The sequence below is a fragment of the Magnolia sinica genome, chromosome 10 (genome assembly GCF_029962835.1).
Source record: "Magnolia sinica isolate HGM2019 chromosome 10, MsV1, whole genome shotgun sequence".
In the NCBI taxonomy this organism is placed as follows: domain Eukaryota; kingdom Viridiplantae; phylum Streptophyta; class Magnoliopsida; order Magnoliales; family Magnoliaceae; genus Magnolia; species Magnolia sinica.
The window spans coordinates 68716653-68741753 of NC_080582.1; the positions used below are offsets into that span (position 1 = coordinate 68716653).

Here is a 25101-nt window from a genome sequence, read left to right on the forward strand (position 1 = left end):
TATAGGTGTTGCATATCAGTTTCGGCCTCCGTATCATTCCGTACAGGTCGATTTAAAAAAAAAAAGAAGTAAAAAAGTGGGAAAATATTTGAAAGGTTATTCGAGAATCTATTCCTTTTTTTTTCTTTTTTTTTGGGGTTGTTTTGAACATGAAGCTACTGGTGTATCAGACTATTCTTTGGTTAGAACGCTATCTATCGGTTTGATCTGTTGTAAGCTGTGTTGTCGAGTCTTTGAGCTGTAAAATTTTAATGCATGTCATAAATTGATATGACATGTGATTCTATCAATTATTCAACTTTCATCTTCGATCTTCATTAATCATGATGTATAAAGTATACCTTATAGATTATGTATGCAATTAGGAATAGATTATAAGAAAGTGTGCTATAGTTACCATAGTTCAATATATATATATATAAAATATGCATTCACAAAATAATTACTTAGTTAACTAGCATGTTTTTAATTGCCTTATGATGCAGGACAATTAACTACTTGCTTTAAAAGCTCGAACTGTTAGAGTATGGCGAATTAATCCCTTTATCTCATAGCCCAGGCCCCACATCTCATGGGTTTAGGACCTCGGTCGAACCCCCTTCGTGGGCCCCAAATCACATGAGCCGCCCATCCCGAGTGTCTCCGCATCCCACGGGCTACCCAACTCGAGCCCGGTGTGAAATGTGCATTAATCACCCCTGGTGAGGAGTCTCGAACACGAAACCTCTCCTGTGGGCCCCAAATCATATGGGTCATCCATCTCGAGTGTGCCCCTGCATCCCATAGGTGACCTCACTCGAGCCCAGTGTGAAAATGCCCCTGCATTAATCACCCCCGGTGAGGAGTCTCGAACACGAGACCTCCCGCTTTGATACCAAATTTGATGCAGGATATGAAAATTAACTATGATATGTAAGATCTCAGGCTTTAAATCAAACAAATTCAGAAACATTCACATAAAATTTTCACATTTCACACAAAAGTCCAAACATTCAAGCAAGGGGAATCTGTGTGGGTCCAGGCCTACACACGTTAGGGCTGGACCAATAAAAATTATGAGCCAAACGATACTCAAAGGGAAGTAAGACTCATCCACACATGCACAACAATCAATCCCTAATCTAAGGGATTCACCAATTTCAATTAAGAGAACCCTATGATTAGAAAAAAAAAAGGGCAAACAAATTAAAATAATGCAATCTAGGGTTAGGGTTAGGGAAAATAGGTACGAGGAGTAAAATAGATAGAAATCTGAACCTGGAAACAGTCCTTGCGCGCGGATAGCGGGCCAGGCCTGACACTCGTGCGCAGGGGCCTGGCCGCATGTGCGAGGAGGCCCCGAATCTGGAAACTGCCTCGGCTCTGATCGGTTAGGGGAGGGCTGCAAAACCTCCAAGTCTCGTGTCGATCGGATGCGCGGTCTGTGCGTGGTGCTCTGTTGAAGTTTCAGCCCTCCTGCAGGGCCAGATTCTGAAATTCTGCAGAAGAGAGGAAAATTGTTGCAATAACGGACAAATTTGAATCGCGGATGGTTGTACGAGATGAGAAATAGATATGGTAGAGGGTGGGAGCGAATCGGGATAGATGTGGCTTCGCGCCACGGTAGTCAGCCCTTCAATGAAAGGAGGGCTTCGCACCTAATTGAATTTCCACAACTCAAGAACTCAGAGGAGTAGAAAAAAAACGCAGAATTTTTTTAATCTTCAATGAGAAAAAAATCCTACAAGGGGTGCCTATTTATAAGAAAACCCTATACCCCAAAACTCGCGCCATGTGCGCAATCTATTACTTGGTGATGAAGTAATAAAAAATAATAACTAATCAAAGTAATCTAAATCGTCCATGATATTCTAAATAACATTAATAAGCAAGACCTAAAATATGAGATTAATCAGACTAGTGGGCCATGATCATGAGAACCCATGACGGGCTTTACTTGAGTATCGGGCCCACTCCAATGAATTAAAACTCAGTCTTCTAATTAGGAGGCCCTCCTTGGATGTTGTATCGATCTAGATCGACGGTGGGACCCTCCTTGCATACGTGCGTGAGGGGGGGGGGGGGGGGGGGGGTTGGGGGGGCGTGCGTGTGTGTGTGATGTCCCCATCACCTTACCTTCTTAATACCAAAAGGATGATGGAGCATAATAAATACGTCAAACAATAAAAAGCATAATCAATAAATACCAAGCAATAAAAGTATAGTTAATAAACAATTAAAGTGTTAAACACCTATGACTTGTTTAAATAAGCACACAAACTCCATGTAGGCGCAACAAATTGTAGATTGAAAAAACCAAACAAAAAATCAACACGAAAACACTAAAAAAGAAAATGATTATAATTTTTAAGATAGAAAGTAAAAAAGAGCAGCATATAATCATTTTAATATAAGAATAAAAAAGAAAAAAAACATCAAGAAAAAGATCAGAATAAAAAAGATGCAAAATGATGGGGATTGATCTCATATATAATTGCATAACCAAATTACCCACACACACACACACACACACACACACACACACACACAAATTGAAAAATATGTAAATATTAATTACATAAAACAACTAGATCTTCAAAAATGTTTTAAAAAATTTGAAAAATATGTAAATAGTAATTGGGTTACCATTCACTCCCAAACAATGGCCTAAAGTTGCACATTTGTTTTTTGGAATTGATGACATTTGTGCTAGATATATCTTCAACTTAAAGGGATAATTCCCCAGACTAATTTGAGAAAAAACAAAGGATGAATAGTTTCCCATCCAATAAATGGCTTTTTAATGCCCAGAAATACCCAAAAAATAAAAAAAAAATGGACAAAACAATTGATTGCACACATGAATCTGTAGATCTATACTATGCACATGCTATTCATGCATCATTTGAAAAACATAAAAAAAAAAAAAAAAGCAAAAAGGAAAAAGAAAATCCCTTAAAATTGGGTGAAAAAAAAATTAAAACTTGATGAAAATTGGAAATAATTGAAAAATGAAACAACTATGCCCTTAATCAAACACCAATCAAGCATGATTTGGCCAATTTGGTCATATTACATTGAAAGTACACAAAATCAGCAAGGAAAAAAGAAAAGTATTTTTCACCTATTTTTTGAATTTCCCCAAAATAGGTGATGTAGGACCGATGCATGAACCAAATATTATGTGAGATCAAGCAGCAAAATTAAGGTAAGTAGCAAAAGACCATAAAACTTGCCATTATCATCACTGATACCAAGTAAACCATAAGAACAACATGCATAATCCTAGCCTAGGCTACCAACATTTCCTAGCCTAGGCTACCAACATTGTAGTACAAGATCATTAAATAAAAGAAACTAGGATCTAATGACTGTACATCCAATTAGCATATGACAAAGCCTTTTAAAAAAAAAAAAAAAGAAGTAGAAGACCTAATACACCCTAGGGTGAAATTAGGGTTAAAGAAATTGTGAAATCTAGGAATAAATTGGATGAATTGGTTAAGGGGATTGATGGATTTGGGTATTGGTAGAGGGGCATTAAGGTTTTGGATGAATGGAAGTTGGGGATTTTGTGGAAAAGATAAGAGGGTTTTGATTTAAGGGTGATGGGAAACCAAAAGGGTCAAGGCGTGGTTGTACGGTCACACGTGTGGCTAGGTTGGATGGGTTTACGTCCTTTAGGGTTTGGATTGTTAATGGGTGTGGGAAGATGAGGTTTAAAAGAAGATGAAGATCTAGGATGGGAGAATTGAAGAACTTTGAAGAAAATACCTTGATGGATAATAAAAGGGTGATGTTATGGGGATAGATGGAGACCTCGCACCTCCGTTGATAAAGATTAGCTTCACACTAATCTCCCTTCCAAATCACATGGAAGTATCTTCAAATCTCATGAAGATGGAAGAAGAAGAAGAAGAAAAAAGCAAAAGCCTTTTTTTTTTTTCTTTCACAAAACCTAATGAGGGAGAGAGTCACACGCCCACCCTCTTTTATAGCTCAAAGAATTTTTAATAATTACAATAACCGCCTTGTCTTGTGAATTTTAACGAAAATAGCACTAGTCGAAATAAAATCAACTAAAAATACTCATAATGTTGTCCAAACATAACATAAACAAAACTAAATCCTATAAGCTGATAAAGTCTAAGAAAAACTAGCGTGGACAATCCATGATCAATGGCCCAATCATGTGATCCAACGGCCTGATCGTCACATTCCCCCAAATCCAATGGTTTGGATCACTCCATAAAGCAGACTATGTGCATCTTCCTAGTGTGGGGTTTTCTAGATGCTTGCACATGCACATGGGGTGTTCAACACGATCATGGGTACTCGCCTAGCCATAGGGAAATTGGTGCGGCCTGCCTTCTCCTGTGATACATACGCAAAGGCATACGTGAAGAGATGTCCTCGTCAATAGGCACTGAAGCTTCGATTTGTTGAATCTGTGATTTTTTTTTTTTTTCGTCTCGATCTTCGAAGATTAAGCAAGAAGTGGTAAAAAATGGCTTAGAAACCCTCCACAAGCATCCGGCAATCGACACAATGAGAAAAAAAAGAGAAATGAAAAAGAAACAAAATATGGGCCTTTTATACGCATATCATCTATTACCGATACATGACTTGCCATATTGACACCTATACACACTGTATCTTCCGATAAGGGCTGATGCAAGCTGATATGGCCCAAAAAATTTCAAGTTGGGGCCAATTTTGCCTAGTATCACATATCATATCGAGCCGATATGGATATGATATGGCCATATTGTCTGATACAATAGTGATATTGTGTCCATGCTTAAAAACCTCATTCCTTTGACACTTTTATGAAGACTCCTGGGTGATTCCACAAACGCTCTTGTTGTCAGTTTTCTTTCCAATGAAAAATGATTTTTATCCTTTTTTGCTTTAGTAGTTTTTTTAATATACTCTCTTTGTTTACTTATAAAAAGTTGATTCAAAATTTTAAATATGATTAATACATTTCTTTTTTGTTATCATTGCATATGAACTTCCGAAATTTTATCTTTCAAGTAATCTAAAAAATGATATTTCTTCTTTCCTCTCATTGTAATCTCAAAAAGCAATCCCTTCAAAAAATAAATCTTCCTTTTTTTTGTTTTTACAAATTATCTTAAATTGTTTATATCTGCTGACCCTAATTAGTTGCGATGAGGCTTAGATGATGATGATCTTAATTTGTTTATATATGAATATTAGATGGCTCCTAGATTTTCATGGGACCTTCCGAATCAATAACCTTTAGAGTAATCTCTGGAATTCTAAATAATGAAATTCATTAGAGATTGTACTTTCCTTTAAATGGACTGTTTTTTTCTGGATTTTGATACAAACAATTAGGGAATGTTAAGAAACCTTTACGTGATTTTTTTATGGATGCTAATTTACTGAATTTTAATTGAAACAAAAAAGAATCTTTGTTGGTTCTATAGGCATATTGCTACAGTGACAATTATGCCTTTGCTATGTTGAATCTTCTGCATTATCTCATGGAGGTCTACTCTAGAGGTTCATGAGCATCTTCGGAGATGGAGGCTCACTCCACTCCAACATTTCCTCCGTGCATGATGTGGCAACCATCTAAGACAATTAGTATTGTTGATCTGGTAGGCCACAATGTGGTGAAGCCATGCCCAAAATTTATGCTGATTTGACCATCCTCGTGGATCAACTGTTGCAATTTGCGCCATTGCTGAGAACCATTGTTCATTGTTTTGCTCAAAAATTTTAGTTGTCCATTTGCAGGCCATAATGTGATTTTTGAGCTCTTACCCTTCATGTTGTGGTCAACCAGTTCAACGGTTTGGACTGCCCTAGAAATGTCCCACATGTACTAAAGAAATGCTGGAGAGGAGCAAGCCTCTGTCTTCAAATAGGCTCACGAGCCTCTCTAACAAACCTCTATTTCATATGTTACCTTATTAGGGGACATCCTTGCAATCCCAAATCCACTGTAGTTCCAAATCGAATCAAGTAGGGACTTGATTTTGCCTTGATTGAGTCAATAAGGATAAGGAGTAGGTCTATAAACGAAATCTAGCTTCTGGGTTTGACATGTTGGAAAAAAAATCCAATTATTGAGAGGATATAAGAGACTCACCAAAACCTTTCCTAAATCTTCCATGTTTTCAAATTGGTTGATTTGCATTGGCCCAAGTTAACCCTTTTCAAGATTCCAGAGGATCTGGAGTCTAGTCACAACTTTTTAAAACTTTGAACCAGACCGCATTGGTACTTCGAAGCATTCATGGTTCCTTTCAAATAATACTTTCCATGACATGATTTTCTAGGTGCCTTTTCCTTGTAATTTTATCATCAAAATAAATATCCAATGAATGCATGAATCTAATGGCGTTCCATGCATTCATAGTGATCTTGGATTTTACTTCCGACAACGCTCAATTTTCATTTCAAGTTGATTATTGACTGGGTGTGTTTTTATCTCTGGTGCTACTTATGTACACCATACCTTTATTGTATTTATGTATGAAGTTATTATGGGTGTGGGAGGCAGATTCTCTACAACTCTTTTCTTCTCCATGACTTTTCTCTCTTCTTCTTCTTCTTCTTCTTCTTCTTCTTCTTCTTTGTTTTCCCATTATAAAAACTGACAAAAATGTAGGAATCAATAAGATCTGAGATTACTTGTTAAAGGTTGATTGGAAGAGTATCTTGCACCGGTTTACCTGACATGTTTATTTTTTTACTTGGATCTTTCAGGTGGCACTCAAAAAGGGATTTTGTTTTCTCTAGGCAGTGGTTTCGTGGACAAGATGGATCATACAGTATGCGTTCCCATGGCTCAAATAATGCCATTTTTGTTGTTTCCTTTTTTCAATATGACATGCATTCTCAATTAACCTAAATTGTACCATTCCTATTCAATGAGATGACAACTCTACTTTTGTTCTTGCAATGATGTGCTAGATATGTCTTATTCATTAGTCCTATAAAATCGGAATGTCTTTTCCAATTAGATACTCCCAAGGTATTCAACAACCGTAATGGTGGCCATAACAGCCAGCCTTATGGCCTTTACGATTTGGGCCATAATAGCTGTTACAGCCCTGTAATGGTCATTTTTTTTTTCGAGGAAGATGTATCAGCCACATATCAGCCCCATATCGGACCATTACTCCCCTGTTATGGCAGTTACAAGGCCGTTACTGGCCAATTTTTTTTATTTTTTATTTCTCCAGAACGAGAGTTACAACCCCATATCACGTAATGGCTCCCACCGTTACTTTAATGTTATGGCTGTTACTTAACCGTTTTTTAATACCATGGGACTCATACTTCAAAGTTTAAAGGTTTATGGTACATTCCAATAAAAGTTGGTTTTAATTGTAAGTAATTGAGAAATCAATTTCATGATTATAAATAAAGAGAAAGGTGAAGTATGAAGAGCATAGGAGAAGATTAGTCAAGAGAAACCAATTTCATTATGTTCATTAAGTGAAAATGCAAGGAATGTCCCATATATAAAAGTATAACGTTTTTGTAGGCGAAGACAAAAATGCCCTACATAATAAGGAGAAAAACTATTATCCTCTAATTGGGGGTGGCTCATATTCATAAGGAATGAGGATTGGGTCAGTAGAGAAATTGCACTTGTAAGAGACATTCTCACTCACTGATGATTCTTTTCTATATGCTTGGGGAGCTAGAGGTTGGTCACCTAGCTCTTTTGATTGAATTGGTTCAATCTCCTATCTTAAGTTCTTCAAACATTGGAGAGATGGATGTCTTCACATACACCATGCATTTTGGATATTACAACTGGGTTTGAACTCTCGATAAGAGAACCTTTTCTCTTCAAGACGCTTTTTTATTTGATCATGATTGTCATATGTCAACTTCACAAATATAACCATAAACAAGCAAAATTCTCCTAAAATCTCAGCCCTTTATTTGTCCTTGCCAAGGTATTTGGTGCTTGATAAAATGCAAAGAGGGAGACGGAGTAGTAGACTGTTGTCGTATGTTTCCTTATGCTCAACAAATCATCTCTGCTATCTATAATGAGAATTGGCAGGGACAAAGAAAAAAAGAAAGAAGATAAAGAAAAAACCACCCCACAATTAGTCATTTAAAACAACTAAACATGCAATATAAATGGACATAGGGAGGTTTTTAAGCAATTAAAAGGGCATTTAGGTAAGTTGGGTGGTGCATTGTTGTTACCTACAATGGAAGATGAGGATTGCATAATTACTGTTTGCAAAAGAGAAAAAAAAAGGATTGCTACAATAATACATTTTCAGTGATTTGAACCGCTAATTTGACGAGCTACACACTTGACTATAGTTGCCTCAGAAACCTTCGAGATTGGAAGATCTTAACTTTTACCATGGTTGACAAAAAAACAGTTAAGGAGTGGTATTATGAGCCCTTGAAATCCAACTTAATTTTATTGTTGTTTAGAACTTGGTCTTTAGTGACCTTTTGCGTACATTCCTTATTTATGAGATGCTACAATTTTGCATGAAAACATCCCTTTTATGGGTTGTAGTTGATCCTTTTGGGTGAACTCTTTCTTGGGCTCCATGGTGAAAGAGTAGGGGACACATTGGTCGGGTTTTGTTCATGGGAGGGTTGTGCCCTTTCGTTCTCAAGTATCCTCAATTCCATAACTATTTCAGGATAGTGGATCATTCATATCATGTTTGTGGTTAGCTTGTGTGTTTATGTGAACCAGTGACTAACCAGGATGGCTTAATCTCCACCATCGCATCAGTTGTTGACCACATGGGATGCAGATATTCATATCTATATTAGAGGATCAATCAAATCTCCTAATAAAAAACCCGCCACGGTTTGGGCGAATGGCTTCGGTCGTGGGTTTGCTCCCCATTGACACGAGTTCGATTCCCCTCGTTGTGGATTACTCGATGCACGTGGTTGGCAGATGATTGTGTGCATCCGCCGGAATGGTCTCGCCTTAAAGGGCCGGGGACACCCCGTCGTCATAAAAAAATCTCCTAATTGAAAGGCCCATCATGCTCAGATTGGATTGACTTGATTATGCGTTAGCTTGGCCTTATCCTTTGGCTCGAGGACACAAGAAGTGATCTTAGTCTTAATGTGATGACTTTAATACATATAAGGATGCCATAATATGTTGTTGACACACAGATGTATTGGTTACATGCATTAGGGTTAGGAAATCGCTTGTAATCTACAAGATCCACTGTCACCGTGGACTTCTGATTAGTGACTTAGATCATGGTTACTGGGAATCCATCAGGCTCATCTTTGTGAGCTCACACTTTCAGATTTTTTTCAAAGATTTTTAACCGTTGGATTTTTTAACTATAGATTTTGTTCTCATGCTTAATGAACAACCAATGGTCATGATCTATTAGCGCCGAAACTTCATTTGGCATGAGATTAGGAAAAGAGTGCAACCACAATGGTTGAGGGATAAGGTTTGTTTGGGTGCATGGATAGATCTGGTTTGTGCTTTTTTGGTGATGTAAGGCATACTTATGGTGCACATCGTTGTGGACTTCCATACTTATGGTGGAGCACCATAAATTTAACCTCTCTATATATAAATCATATTCTCAAGAGAAATTGTGCCCTGCATGGAGAGCTAGAATGGGCATCCAAGCTTCCCCTCTCCTTCCACATGTCTAACAAGGAGAGGGAAAAAGAGGAAAGAGTAAAAGTGAGAAAGAGAATGAATCTTCTCCTTCCTCCATCATGTGGTTCATCTCTTGGGTTGATCTCAACCGTTGGTTATAGATTTCAACCCTATAGTGAGATTTAGATTTACTTGGGCATCTGCCCTTTGTTGAGGATAGATTGAAGTGATACTTCTTTGCTTAAAGAAGAACTATATCGGTAAATTCTTTCTTCATCATGTTAAACAACCACTTGCTTTAAAAGCTCGAGCCGTCAGAGGATGGTGTATCAATGTATATCAAGGGACTTTAACACTCCCCCGCACGTGCAGGGTTGAACTTTGCATTGGAACATACTAGACAAGGGTGGAGGGACACTCACAACTCACACCTAGGAGGGACACAACCCACACCATAAATGACCCCCCGTGGGAGAATATATTAGGGAGGCATATTTGCTGACCCCGAGATTCGAACATAAGACCTTCTGCTCAGATACCATGTCAAACATCCACTTGCTTTAAAAGCTCGAGCTGTCAAAGGATGGTGTATCCATGTATATCAAGGGACTTTAACACATCGTATTGATCTAAGATATTAAATCAAGATCATTCATTTTGGTTTTTTGTTCTAGAAATATGGAAACTACATATTGGGTTGATCCTACTCAATTGTTCAGAGTATTTGTATTGTTACATGCATCAAGGTCTAGGGATACAAAAACATGTATCGATCAATGATTTAAATATCGAAATGAGGGGAAGTTATAAAACTCTCCCGTATCGCATAGAATATCTCACTGTATCGATGATATATTGATAATTTGCGATATTTTGAAGATATTGCTGTATAATACTTCCCAGTGTCGTCGATATATGTAACATGCATCGAAAACACGGGGAGGCAACGTGCTCCCTTTGTGAAAAGCCAAAGATCGTCCAAAAATTCTTTTTTTTTTTTTTTTCATTTTTTTTGGGGGGGATTAGCTTTTTAAAAGGATTTCAACCGATCCTTTTGAGTTGTTTGGAGAGAAAAGAGGATTTGGATGGGGAAATCGAGACGGGAGACAGGAGACAAATCAGAATCCAATCAATTAGTTTATATATATATATATTTTATTTCAAGTGTTTTTTCTTGTTTAAATGGTTTAGAAATAACCAACTTAGTAATCCATGATTTTGCATATTTTGCATGCTTGATTTTTACCTCTAATTTTCAATTTTGGGGAAAATGGAGGAATTTGGGGAAAATTTAAAATTCTGCCAATTTTCGGTATGGATGCATGCATTCCATCGTTGGGATATGGAAACATATCGGTATTACATGGGAAATATCATATGTATTGCGGTGTGTATCTTTGTTTTCGGGAAATATTGGTAAAATGATGGAATTTTTCATTGAAACTTTTAAGGGATGTTAACAAAGACATAATTACACACTTAAATTCTAATGGTCACAAAAACAAGGATAAATAATAAGTTTCCTTTGTGTAGAGACCTAAACTAAGTGCCATTTGATGAAAGTGATGCAATTATATTTGAAATGAGTTCATACTAGTAAATTATACAAGACTAGTATGAAAACACAACCAATTTATTAAAAGCACAAAAAGAGAATAAAAAATACATTCATTCCCCATTACATCTGTGCCTTAAACCCACAAAGTTATGAGGTGGCTCAAAACTCATCGTCTCTATCTCCATTGGGGTGTCCATAGTATTGCCGCTCTATGAATGGACAATATTTTGCCCAAGTCATATAAATTGATACCAACTTAGATACTCTCGGGTGTCACTGGTACTCAATTCTTTTTGAATTGGAAGTACAACCATCTGGGGTACTACATAATCGTCACCGTCTGTGGCTGATGAAAATTTGGAGTTGAATATTGCCTTGGTACATATGTGACTCTTGAAAACACCTACCCATGGTTATATCTTAAATATCCCAGACCATATATGTAGGCATCCTTGATTCAATGACATGTGATGACCTAATCTTAGATGCATGTATAATCAAGTTAAAGAATGTTCAAGTAAACACATGAATCAACTAACCATTTCTAATCAAAGGGATTAGGTAAATTTCAATACAAAGATGCGGTCATTTCGTCAAGATCATGCCCCTTAGCATAAAATTGCGTAAACAGTAAAAAGGGAGGACCTAGGGATATGAAGATATCCTAGATCTAGCATAAGTCAGTCCACAGTCAAGTTTGGATCTGATTTTATTGATTAATCATCCCTCTTTTCCATTCAAACTAAAAAAGGGGTATCCAGAGAGGAACGAAAAGGGTGAAGAATGAAGGGTTCGAGATGAAGAAAGTACAGGTCCTTTCGTCATCAAAAGAAAAGGAGGATGATTCTTACCTTTTCCTGCACCTCGAAGATTTAGAAAGAAGGAAACCTGAAATCGAGGTGGAATCCTCAACGCCCAAGAGCCAATCCTGAAACCCTAATCTCTTGAATAAAGAGGAAGAAAAATACGAATTTCTATTAATTCAATAATAATGAAAATAGGGTTTTCACAATGTATATATAAGCTATGGAAAAAGTAAAAGTGCACTAAAGCCCCCTGAAAACAAGAAAAATAACAAAAAAGACGAAAGTTAAAGAAAGTGCAATAAAGCCCCTGAAACAAGAAAAAAGAGCAAAAACGCCTAAAATTAAAACACCTGTGTGGTAGGGTGTGAAACCGACCCATGGATCTATGGTCAAGGTGCGGTCTTGTCGCTCCTGCACTCGTAGCGCGTTAAAAAATGGGTTCGATGGGCCCAACGTCTATCCACATCAACTCCTTTACTCTGGTACTCTGTCGGCGACGCCTCCTCCTCTGGTACACTCTAAAGGGTGCACCACTGATGTCCGCATCAATCCTCTTGTTTGTATTTGTAATCGAATGACCGTATATGTGTTGTAGCTACTAGAGTCGCTTGTTGCATATCTTTGAGGTCATAACCGTAAAATCCGTATCCATACTGTGACACAAAACCAGAGGTGCCATGCTGGACCTCATGATGCATGCTAAAGACTCTTCCTTAGCACCGCTTAGTTGCTTGTTCTTGCAATGATCATACTTATTTTTCAGTTGAGAAGCCTGTGTTGGGATAGGGCGAGAAGTATGTTCTTTGTTCCTGGTGGCATGCTCAAACTCTCTCTCCCTAGTGAACAGGCTAAGAAGCCTCTATAACTATCTTTATAGACATCACCCCAGCCGTCACCCACGTTGCCACTGCTATCACCACCATCACCACCATTGCTACCACCTCTGTTGCTCTGTGTCATTGTTGGTGTTGGAAATAGTGTGACACCACGTGTCCGATGAGATTCTGATGCTTGGTTGCCTCCAATAACCCTCGACAATGGGTCAAATGCTCTGAGGGGAGATCTTGCCTCCCCTGCAACCACATCAACGTCAATGCCCTACGATTCTACCTCATCTACTGTCCTGAGATCTTTCTAGCCATTTACTAGGTCTAGGTCAACTGATTTAACCCACTCGTAAAGTGAGTCATTTGCATCTCCTTCATAAAATGCGTTTTGACCATCATCATGAGGTCTAGCAGGTCCTCATATGCTTTTCTAGCAAATTTTGTTGTAGTTACTAGTAACTTCTCTTGAAGCTTCATATTATAGTGGTAAAATACTAGCTTCTGTAGCTTCTTGTAACCCAGCTTGCTCCGCTTATTCGTGTGAATGAGCGAGAATGTGCTTTAATTTCATTCATTCGGTGATGATGACATTGTTTGTGTAAGTATGCGGATGGCTAATCGCTGTAAGGTCTTGCAGTCACTCCCGTACATGGACCACTATTCAACTACAAATTAATCATGTTGTCTCTTATATTAGTAATTAATTTTAAAACAGAAAATTTAGCTTTTACCGACAAGTCTATAGGCAACAACTCGCATGGCATCATCATCTTCCTCAACATTTTTGTAGCTTCGCATCCAAACAGGCCCCTTGCATCTTGAAAGTCCACAATCTATTGTATATATTTGGTACTAATTGTCAATATAATTTGTGCTAGTAACTTATATAGTAGTTAAATGCAACAATGTACCTCATTCTTGAAATGAGCTTTCCCTAGGGAATCAGGGAATTACTTCTTGTATACTTTGTACACCACCCTCTTTAAGTCATTGTCTTGGCTAATTCTACGGCTGTAATGGTACTTGGGGTTTGGGAAGTATGTTGAAACCCTATCACAGTGCACATTTTTGTAGTTGTGTAAAAAATAACTATCTATGCAAGGAACTAATAAAGTATTGAAACATAAAATTAAACTAATTACTTACTGGCCTTGCGAAGTAGGTGCTCAAGAGTCCTATTTGAATGGCCATCGATGATTGCGTGCATCCATTTATTCGCCTTAGGACTTTTTCCTTGATGGCATCTTTCTTATACCACATGGACTTGTACATGGAACCCATCAACAGATGTCTCATTATCCACTATCCTTAACATTGTAAATGGAATTCACAATACGCACCACGGTATGTACACGGTTCCAAAAAGAGTTACTTATGACAATCCCCTCAATTGTCTTTGCTAGAACTTTGTTGTTCTGATTTGGATTCTCACACTCTTTAAAATTAAACAGGTCTTTGACACTATGCTTGTGTTTTAAGAGACTTTCTAAGATGATGAAATTAGTGGCGAACTGTGTCGCCTGTGCCGCACTATGTTAGTATGACACTTAGCACGTATTTGGTTAATAATTTGATGTAATTGTAGATGAAATTTGTAATTGCATGAGCATTAACAATCTCACTCTTAACTGCTAGTTTGTCCTCTATCGCCTCAAGCATAAACTCAATGCAATGAGCCTGTCTCCTATAATACTCTTAACTGTTGGCCTTTCCCTTATTGCCTGAGTATCAAATGAATGCAATGGGCCGTGCATGGGGTTCAATACAGGCCGCACTTCTTCATCAAGTCCTTCCCTAAGTTCATGAATGTGTTCCCTCTCTCTATGACGAACTGCACTGCATTCTTCTCATCAGCCCAAATATTTATTTTGTGTTCTTAATTTCATTGGACACATTACTTTAGAAACATGATCGTTCGTCTACAGTAGACCATAAATTTTATGATGGACAACTTCATTGGCCCTGATCATCTGTCACACATCAGTGTGACCTCATAAGTTTCTATGATGACCTCAGCTCATTGATATAACAATGCATTTCATTAACATCATCAAGGTAAAGCCCCATAATCTCATGTGGTGGAGGTGGCACTCCATCCTTTCCACGTTGCACTTCAATAATCATATTCTCGAAGTGCGGGATCGCTGTTACCTGAGCTGGCACGTGTTTGCATATGAAGAACCCTGCTCCCAAATTTCCCCCTCCTTTTCACATCTCTTCCACTCCAAAGATCTTTCAGCAGCTTCTGCTCCCCTCCTTGTATATTACAGGATTCGAGGGTACGTCCGTCATCTTCACATTCTACTGTGGCACATACCTAGTTCCCAACCTCCCATCCTACCACCATCACCCATTACCATTGACGGATGTCTTGTTATCCACCATCTTCAACACTGTAAATGGGATCCAAAATATCCACTATAATATGTACGCAGTCCCAAAAAGAGTTGCTCAAGACAATCCCCTCAATCATCATCATTAGAACACTGCTGCTTTGATTTTTGCACTCTTTAGAATTAAATAGGTCTTTGACTCCATGCTTGTGTTTCAAGAGGCTTCCTAAAGTGATGAAATTAGTGGCTAACCATGCCATGACACTTCACACGCATTCGGCGAATAGTCAAATGCAATTGTAGATACATTTGTAATTGCTCTAGCATTGACAATCACATTCTTAACTGTTGGCCTGTCTTCTATCGCTTCAAGCATCAAATCAAAGCAATGGGCCTGCCTCCTATCACACTCTTAACTGTTGGCCTTTCCTGTTGTCTCAAGTATTAAATCGATGTAATGGGTTGTGCATGGGGTTCAATACATATCAAACTTCTTCATCAAGTCCTCCAACTTCATGAATGTGCTTCCACTATCTGTGACAAACTGCACTACATTCTTCCTCCCCACCTCCTTCATCAACCCATATATGTATTTTGCATTCTTAATTTCATTGGACCATCCATCACACATCAGCATGACCTCATAGGTGTCCCATGATAGCCTTAACTCATCAATATAATGGTGCATTTCAACATCATCATCAAGGTAAGGCCCATAATCTCATGTAGCATATGTGACCAACCCACCCTCGCCCCCATGTTGCATTAAGTAATCATATTCTTGAAGTGCAGGCTCATAGTTGCCTTAGCTGGCACCTGATTGAATGTGAAAAACCTTGCCAAAAAATTTCCCCACCCTTTCTCACATCCTGTAAATTCCAAAAATCTTTCAGCAGCTTCCGCTTCCCCCTTGATTCCTATGCATTACTGGATTGGACGGTACATCTGGCATCCTCACATTACTACTGCGGGACATTCCTAGCCCCCAACTTTCCCTCTTACCACCATCGCACCCCCCCTCAAGTGTAGACCTCTTGGCAGCATGCGTACTCGCTTTCCTTCGCCTATTTTGGTCCCTATCCCACTCAACAATCTGTCTGTACTTCGGGTCATCATCGTCATCCTTCTATTGCTGCCCCAAGAACCTGTATTGGACATGCTAACTCCCACCTAAACTCCCTCTCACACTTGTGCTTATCTCTCAGTCTTACCCTTTTCTGCAATAGCTCCATCTATGTTGACACCTCTTTCAAAACACTTATAGTCCACAATGTTCCAGTATCCCCCCTGTTAGGTGCTCCTTCAAATGAGACACCCCGTTGCTCATTGACACATGCCCATAATAATTTCAGTTGGACCCGTGTTGGTTGTCGGTAAGCAGGGTCTCATGCTGCCAATCAATATTGGGCTGCTTCCCTTTACTAGACATTTTCAACCAAGCGAGATTGGGTAAAAAAGAATATTAGGAACAACAAATAATATCATCTCCAATTGTTTCATAAATTTTAATTAATTTTAAAATCAAGCTTTAAATAATAAATATAAGGATAACTAATATTTTTATAATGTATATAATCTATTAGCACATTGAATGTATTAATTAGTTGCACTAAGGGCGTGTTTGTTTTTGGATTTCATAGAGATTTATTGTCTCCCTGAGTATTTATTACATGCTCAGGGAAACGCTGTCGTCCTGTCAGTGACCATCATGACGTTTTTCCTTGTTTGATTTAGTCGGGCGGGAGTGCAAATCTCCCTGCCTGCATTTGTTTTTCAGGAAGTGGCGGTGCAGTAGATGCGTCTGGATGTACGGATCTGTTGCTGGATCTTCTCAGCCTAAGGATCTCAACGGAATATTTCAAGCAATATTTCCAAAATAATTATTTCGATGAAAGGAGGTCCAGCATGTTCTCATCGGTTCGCCGGCCGCTTCCAACCCCCTGAGTGCATCTTACGTGATGATCTTAACTGTTCAATGGTAAAGAAACATTTGTCATGTATGATGATGATATTTAATGGATCATATTCAAATCCACGATTCAAAGGTCAGGATTATTAATGAAGGACGGTAATAAAATTGTTGCCTCTATATGTTAGTAGTGAGAATATGAACAGTTCGGATCAATCTACGGATGTAATCCACGATGGTGTACAGTAATGTGGTGGGCACCCTTCCCTAACAAAACCTACCAACCCTGGATTTAATCGGCTACACGTACCCCGGGCCCATAGATATCCATGTGCTCCTTGCTGTTGGAAGTTGTGTGGGGCCCACAGAGATGCCTGTTGTAAAATCCATTCCGTCCATCAGTTTTTCAAGACCGCAATATGACGGGAAATTAAAAAACAAGAAGATCCAAAACTCAAATGGGCCACACCAAACTTATATGTAATCTAAATCATTTATAGGGTTATTGCCACTTAGATAAACTGTAGAGACAAATATCGTCCTGATACAAAACTTCTGTGGCCACCACAAAGTTTTCAATGGTAGGCGTTCAATCCATGCTGTTTAGTGTGGTATGGCCCACATGAGTGTTGGTTCTGCCTGATTTTCTGATTTTTAGATTCATGTCCTATCGTGGTCTTGTAAACCTGACCCCACACTACTGCTGTAGGTACGGTTCAAAGTAGATGAAAATAGCTCACCCCAAGTAATGAACTGTTAAGTAGAAAAAGAAGCTATTATAATAACTACCAAACAGCGAGTTGTCCTTCCAAAAGAAAAATACCAAAAAAACAAAAAGATAAGTTGTTCAACAATCCAATAGACCCCGGTATTCAGCACATATACACCACCGATATAGAACCATCAACCGAAAAAACATAACCATCATAGCAACACCGAAAACAATAAACAGAACCAGCATCGAGTCACTAGGGACGTCACTACAGGCATGAGACGTCCCTGGGTCGGCTTTTGTCAGAGCTGGGAAATCGTGACTCGGGTAGTAAAAACTAGACGTATCGGATACCCCGAGGTTTGCCTCATTGGGCACGACGTCACCTACGAACCTACTCCAGGCAATAAATATAGAGAATGCTAGTGTATTATATTTATAGTGTGTCCTTTTAGTATAAGTGCATGTGCACACTTCCCTATTCCCCTGCAGTGTACTATATGCTTTTTCATAATAAAATATTATGTGTTAGGGCATGCAAGCCGAACACACATCATCTCTCCAAAACTCTCCTCCTCCTTCTCTCTCAATATTCTCATCTCTTCTTCACATTATCCTCATCAAATCTTTTTCTACTTGGTATCAGAGCAAGTTCAAGGCATTCCGCATCCAACAGGTTGAGAGGCGACACGTCACCTTGCTGACGTCAGCAGCCGTACGGCTGACGTCAGCGTTGTACAGTCGCATGGCCTCTGTTTGAGCTAAAAGTTTAGGGGTTTGATAGATCTTGATTTTAGAAGATTTGTCATGATTTTTTCAGAATTTATTGGACCTCATTTCATGGTATTTTGGGCGAAATAGAGAAATTCGAAAATCGGTTCCAGATTCCGTTTTTCTTCGATCTACCTCAAATCGGTAAGCTTTTCTTCGGTTTCTTTGCTCAAGATGGACCGAAATCTTCCTCCCAAGCTATCCATGGTGGATTTTTTTACTTAAGATCAATGTTTGAGAGGTTTTTAACCTCAAATGGGCGTGCGGCTAGGCCGTTTTTCACTCGGTCAGGCCCTAGTTGACTGCGTTTCATGGTATTTTTGATGATTGACATTTGTTTGAGGTTTATCTCTTGTTATGTTGAAGGATTGAGTGAGATAGAGTTGTTTGAATCAATCTTTCTTGGCATAGGGGGTCTCTTGGCATAAGTTTATTTCTCTTGGACTCTATTATGGCTGACAAAGGGCCCTCATCTCGTATAGAGAATGCTAGTGTATTATATTTATAGTGTGTCCTTTTAGTATAAGTGCATGTGCACACTTCCCTATTCCCCTGCAGTGTACTATATGCTTTTTCATAATAAAATATTATGTGTTAGGGCATGCAAGCCCAACACACATCATCTCTCCAAAACTCTCCTCCTTCTCTCTCAATATTCTCATCTCTTCTTCACATTATCCTCATCAAATCTTTTTCTACTATAAATGCCTCTTCTGTATACTTGAAAGATCTGAACCGAGCATGAGAGTAACCCTCGACATCTTTACATTCCTCCCACGAGTAATAAATACCTGGTTGTCTTCTTATGAAGACAACGTAGATTTTCCCCATCTGTTCAAAAAAATAAGTCATTAATCATCTTTAGACTATCGATAATTATATGCAATTACTTACTGGGTAATATGTCAGTGGAGCAAGTGTTGCCATAACTAGCGCGAAACTTAGAAGCCTGCACGTTGTTCAAATTAATTACAATAATCCTCATCAATGCACGTGTTGTGTTCAAGTACTAGCAACGTGTGATATGTTATCCAAAAGTGTGACATGAAACAAGAAATATCCAAAATTAATTTATATGAGTCCAAAAAGTATTATAGTTAAAAATTGTTTTAAAGGCAAAGCCTACGATTGACTGCTTCCAACCAGTCAAACTAAGCAAAATGTTAATTCATACTTGGGGTCCATCCCCATTCAGCAGCATCCTTATGAATGATATTCTCTTCCCTTTGGCAAAGTTAAGGAAGGAGGCCCCATATGCTTCTTCTTTCGATAGCAACTATGTCGCGCATAAGACCTCATCAGTCGTGAGTCCCTCGAACTCCTCTCAAGCCGGTATAATTTGTGTCATCTGACCAAAGTTCTTACCCTTGTCGATTGAAATGGCAATTGACTTCATGGCACCCCCAATATCAACCATCTCGGTGCCAATCATTTCAACAGGTCGCTCCACCCTCAGTCTCTTTTTAGAATTAACCGTGGAATTCGTGTTGCCGGAGGCATTCCCATGCTGTGTCGGACTTGGATGAGGAATGTTGTTGCCTCCACGGCTGTTGTCAGACCAATGGATATGCAGTGCATCATCGCCAAGATCTTCAGAAGATATTATGTTAATATTATCATTCAAATCAACAATGTGGCTGGACGACACATCCGTATCTCTCCATCGAGGAGTGGTTGCACAGGGAGGGAAGTTGCCAGTGACACATGATTTACTGGTAGCCTTGTCGTTTCCGAAAATGAAGTCGAGATCATCATACATGGGCATGGGTTTGCCACGGAACTGAGCAGCATCTTAACATCACACTTTGTATGATGAGATATGATATAACTGTTAAACGAGTTATACCTTAATATAGTCCATCCACACTTCATCTGATGCAACGAGGATTTGTAGGTCTGGGTCTCATCCAAAACCAGACGCACTCCGTAGATCTTTGACAGTGAAGAAGTTTTTTTTCACTGTGCGGATGCGATTCTTTATGTTCGCGTTAGTGACCTCAAGGCCGAACTTCAACATCATATTTTCAACGATTCCTGTAAATGATTCTATTTTAAAGCCAGCACCACTTCTTCTTCCAGAAACGACTAGCTCCATTAGTTCGTCGATTAGGATGCCGTCCATGTCATCCGTCCACCGAAGAACACCTCCATAGGACTTCCTCAGTTCCACTGTTCAGTGTATGCTTCCTGGGCGATCTCCGTGGGGTACTACTAGGTGATCCCAGGTGATTTTTCGTCGGAGTAGATTGTACGGATCGTCTATTCGATGACATGGACCCACTTCGATCTACCTCAATCTTTGAGAAGATAAATTATGAATGCAAGTTTAAAAAATTATTCTACCCCATGATTAAATATTATGAACTGAATCGTATCTAGTTCAAAAAAAAAAAAAGAAAAAAAAAGAGCTTGCATATTATCTATATATATATAAAAAAAAAACAAAATATGGAACTGTCGGCATTGGTGATCTAGTTGGGTCATTATTGAATGCTAATCAAAAAACCATCGTTGATGTTCGTCTTAATACAATGTATTTAGTTTGTTTGACTCACTGGATGAGCTTCGTTCCACATTCTGGACGCTATTTCATCGCGTTTTCTGGCCCACTCATCTCATTCTTGTGGAGTGACATTCAAAAGCACACGACCTTCATCGATGACAGATACTTCTGTAGGTGATGGGGTCACACCATCCGCACCACAACTTGATGACCCCTCAACCTCAAACATGTCATCGTCTCCAGATATCCTTGTGAAGTTGTGTAAGACACAACAAGCTAGCATTATCTTCACTTGAGTTTGTACAGGATGTTGTGGAGCAGTCTTCAGAATTGGGAACCTGACTTTCAAAACTCCAAAACATCTTTCTATTACATTCCTCAGTTGTGTATGGCGATAATTGAATAACTCCCGAGCATTGGGTGTCCCAATCCAAGACGTTCATCACGTCTGCCTCACCAAAACGACCAAGACGAAGGATTTTGTAAAAATAGTTTAGTGTACATACCCGTTTCGAAAAGTCCCTGCTCTGCAACCAAGGTTGGTCTTCTTCACCAACAATATCAACCTTCTCTCACCTATAAGGAGGAAGAAATGGCGATTTAGTTATAACATTGGTAGGAATTATCTCCTCTGCTAACAGCACTACACGACATCATTCTTTGTAGCGTTGGAGAGAACCTTACCTGCGTAGGAGGGTTTCACGGGTGGAAGCCATGGAATTGAGGAATTTCCATAATATAGGAAGCTATCAAGGCCTCCTCTGGTGCATGCTCACGCGGACTACCAAAAGCTGGAATGGTCATGTCGGCGCCTCGAGCGTAACAGAGGATTTCACCTGAGATTTCCTCGTTTCACTTGTTCGCAGAAACGAGTGAAAAGCCATTTGCCTGCGGGATATATCCGGTGTAAATACTCTTCCTACCAAACGAGATACGCAGTCATGATGGGTGAAATCCCTGTGATTTCACCACACCTTGGAAATCAAACAGGCCCTAAATCTGTCTTGCAATGTAGTGTATATTTATTAAAAAATATTTTAATTTTTAATTTTTATAAAAAATTAAATTTACTTTTGAAAATAAATAAAAGAGTGGTTGATGTCAAGATCAGCCTACACTCATCAATACACATTTATTAAAAACCTATTTTGGTTGGTTAGTATAATTTAAAAAGAAATATCTTTTTAATTTAAAAACAATTTTCTTTCAAATGTTCTAGAAACTTATGTCAATCTATATATCAACCTATAAGCACTCTAATATGAAAATTTGACAATCTAATTGCAAATTAAATTGTCAAAATCGGGGGAATTCAAAAATTTCCCAAATTCCTTCTTTTTCCAAAATCGAAAATCGGAGGTAAAAATTGATGATTGAGCATTCGAAACATGCAAAATCATGAATTATTAAGTTGGTTCCACTGATTCTAAATCAATTAAACAAGAAAAACACAGTAAAAAAAAAAAAAAACTGACAGATTGGGTTCTGGTGTGTCTTCGCTCTCCGATCTCGATTTCCCCACTTAAATCCTCTTGTATCTCAAACAACTTTGAAGACTGGTCAAATCCTCTTAAAAAGCTAATTTAAAAAAAAAAGAAAATGATTTTTTGGGGATTTTTTCCTATATAGATATAAATGATATAGTGCACTATTTCATGCGATACAACGGAGTTTGATAAATCTACCATCGTTGGCATGTGATGTCGATAGTATTGACCGATACTTTTGATATTTAATTCATCGGTCTTCTGTAAATGCCAGGTGTTGCATAAGAAATTGTCAACATCACAAAATTTTCCAATGACGAACCGTGTGAAGCATAGTATGTGATGTGACCATAAGGCGGAAGCTGCGAAAGTATTGTTTCCCAATAAATGGCAGACAAGCTCAAGTTGAATGTGGGAAAAATATCATACACTTGACTAATTACATGGTTGAAGAAATGTGGCAAAGTTTAGGTAACCGTTTGATGCTTTGTCTCCTTTTCAAATGAAAATAGTATAAGGATGAAGTGTTTTGTGATGTGGTCACTATGGACGTATGCCATATTCTCTTGGGTTGTCCTCAGATTTTTGAGTAAGGAAAATATGAAGATCACCTTAGCCCCTATGTGCAAAGAAATTGATCCTCAATATTCTAAAGAGGGACGAAATTTCCTAACCATCTGATAATTTGAGGAAGAGCCGTGAGACCTATCTTGAAAGCATTAGAATCAATCCTTGGGGATTTGAGGATATTACGACAAATGAATTACATGATGGCTTTTCTCCCATGAGTGACATCCCACACCACATCAACCTTGATCATGGTTCAATCTTTTCAAATTTAGCTCACTATTTTATGAATCCCAAGGGAATGTGAGGAACTACAAATGACGTGTGAATGATTTATTACAAAAAGGTTTTGTGGAAGGGAGCTTATAGCTCGGGGGGAGTATTTGGTGCAGAAACTGGCCATCGCAGGTGATCTTCCCTGAGTACTACCACAGACCGGTTAATTCCTGTGGATGGTTGTTACTCAATCTGTGGCGGTCAGTGGTTTGGGCTTATTTGGGCCAAATGAATTTGTTAGATGAGGAAATCGTAGAACTAGTCATCTTGCTTGATTATCTGAAGAATGTGATTCCCTTGCCTCAAGAAGAAGACTCGATGGTTTGGAAAGCACATAGTTTGGCTACCTTTTCGGTGCATTTGCTTTACATATTGATTTCTAAACTATCTTGTAGCTCTATGCCTCCCTATTTGTTTCATCAGTGGTATCATGGTACTTCTAGAATTGTGACCTTTGCTTTAAAAAGCATTTCCTTGCTTTCTTCCAAATCTCTTGGGTGATGTCGATATAAGTTTAAGATCTTTTTTGGGCTTGGCATGGAGTTGGAATAGGCAAATTTGGATACTCATTGCAATGGAAGTTCTTTGGTTTTTTGGGGGGGATCAAAATAATCGAAGTTTTCAGAACAAGGGATCTTCTGTGGAAGAGGTTATTGGTAAAGTTAAGAATGTTGTTTTGGGTTTAGGTGTCTTTTGTTAATGTAGCAAAGTCAGTTATCTTTTTTCTTTCTTGAGTTGTAGTGTCGGGTTGTATTCTTTTCTTGCCTTTTGGCAGGTGTCTTAATAAAATTGCACTTATCTCTCAATAAATAAATAAATAACTTGGGAGGGCATGAGGTCATCTGTTGTTCTTGCACTTTTATTGGCATAAGCGATGGTAGTTGGAGAATGTGTGTGGATAGTAGTGATGGGGTTTTGGAAAGACAGAAGGTGTTTTGTTGTGGTAATGGAGGGCATAATGGTGCCTATCGTTACTGGTACGTTGAATCGATGTAGCAACCGATACGCAGGGGAGGGGGGCTAATGGTCGTTACACTTCGGTATTGGTTGAAATTTTCTTCGCTAAAAAATCCAAAAAATATCCATAAAATCCAGAAAATTGTAAATGTTCCAAATATGCATTCTTTTATAATTTTGAATATGTTTATGGTAGTGTAATGGTCTACTCTTTGGTGAGAATCTCCTATATGTATGTTTGATCAATTTATGAACCCGTCAACCTGGAATTGATTGCAAAACTCCTAGATTTAATTTTCTATCTAATGCCAATGATAAATATATTGGAATAAACGTAATACCAAAATATCTCACATTTGTAGGTGCTTGCTATTATTTACCATAATTTAATGTAAATTACATACTTGAGTACTCGCATACATTACATTGTACAATCCATTTAAAGTTTTCAGCATACTAGAGAATTTTTTGTTCTATCCTGTGATTCTTACCCTCATCCTGAAGAAAAAAATAGTATTGTTTGATTAGCTCCCCTACAACTTGATTATGAATAACTTGATTGTTTGTCAGGGGAATTATTTTAAGCACAAGTTTGGTAGTGTCAAGTGTGTGTTTGCTTGGTGAAATTGTGGGTGTCGAAATACTTACTTTAAATGTTAATAATATTTTAAAAAAAATATACTTAATAAAACTCACTATTCAGTCACCCCCACCAAAATGAAATTTTGCTTTGTTGTGGTTGATTGAGCTCCACGTCCTCGTCATCATCTAGTTGCGATTGTGAAATAGGTGTTCCATATCCCTAA

At 38.4% G+C, this 25101-nt stretch overlaps 1 protein-coding gene across 4 annotated transcripts in view; it reads left to right on the top strand.

Annotated features, from left to right (window-relative positions):
- The window catches only part of LOC131216921 (protein ENHANCED DISEASE RESISTANCE 2-like), a 188758-nt gene that overhangs the window by 41542 nt on the left and 122115 nt on the right, over positions 1-25101 (top strand). For all 4 annotated transcript variants that reach the window (XM_058211538.1, XM_058211539.1, XM_058211537.1 and 1 more), the window contains exon 11: positions 6724-6788. In XM_058211538.1, the coding sequence (XP_058067521.1) occupies positions 6724-6788 (65 nt within the window). The remainder of the gene's footprint in view (positions 1-6723; positions 6789-25101) is intronic.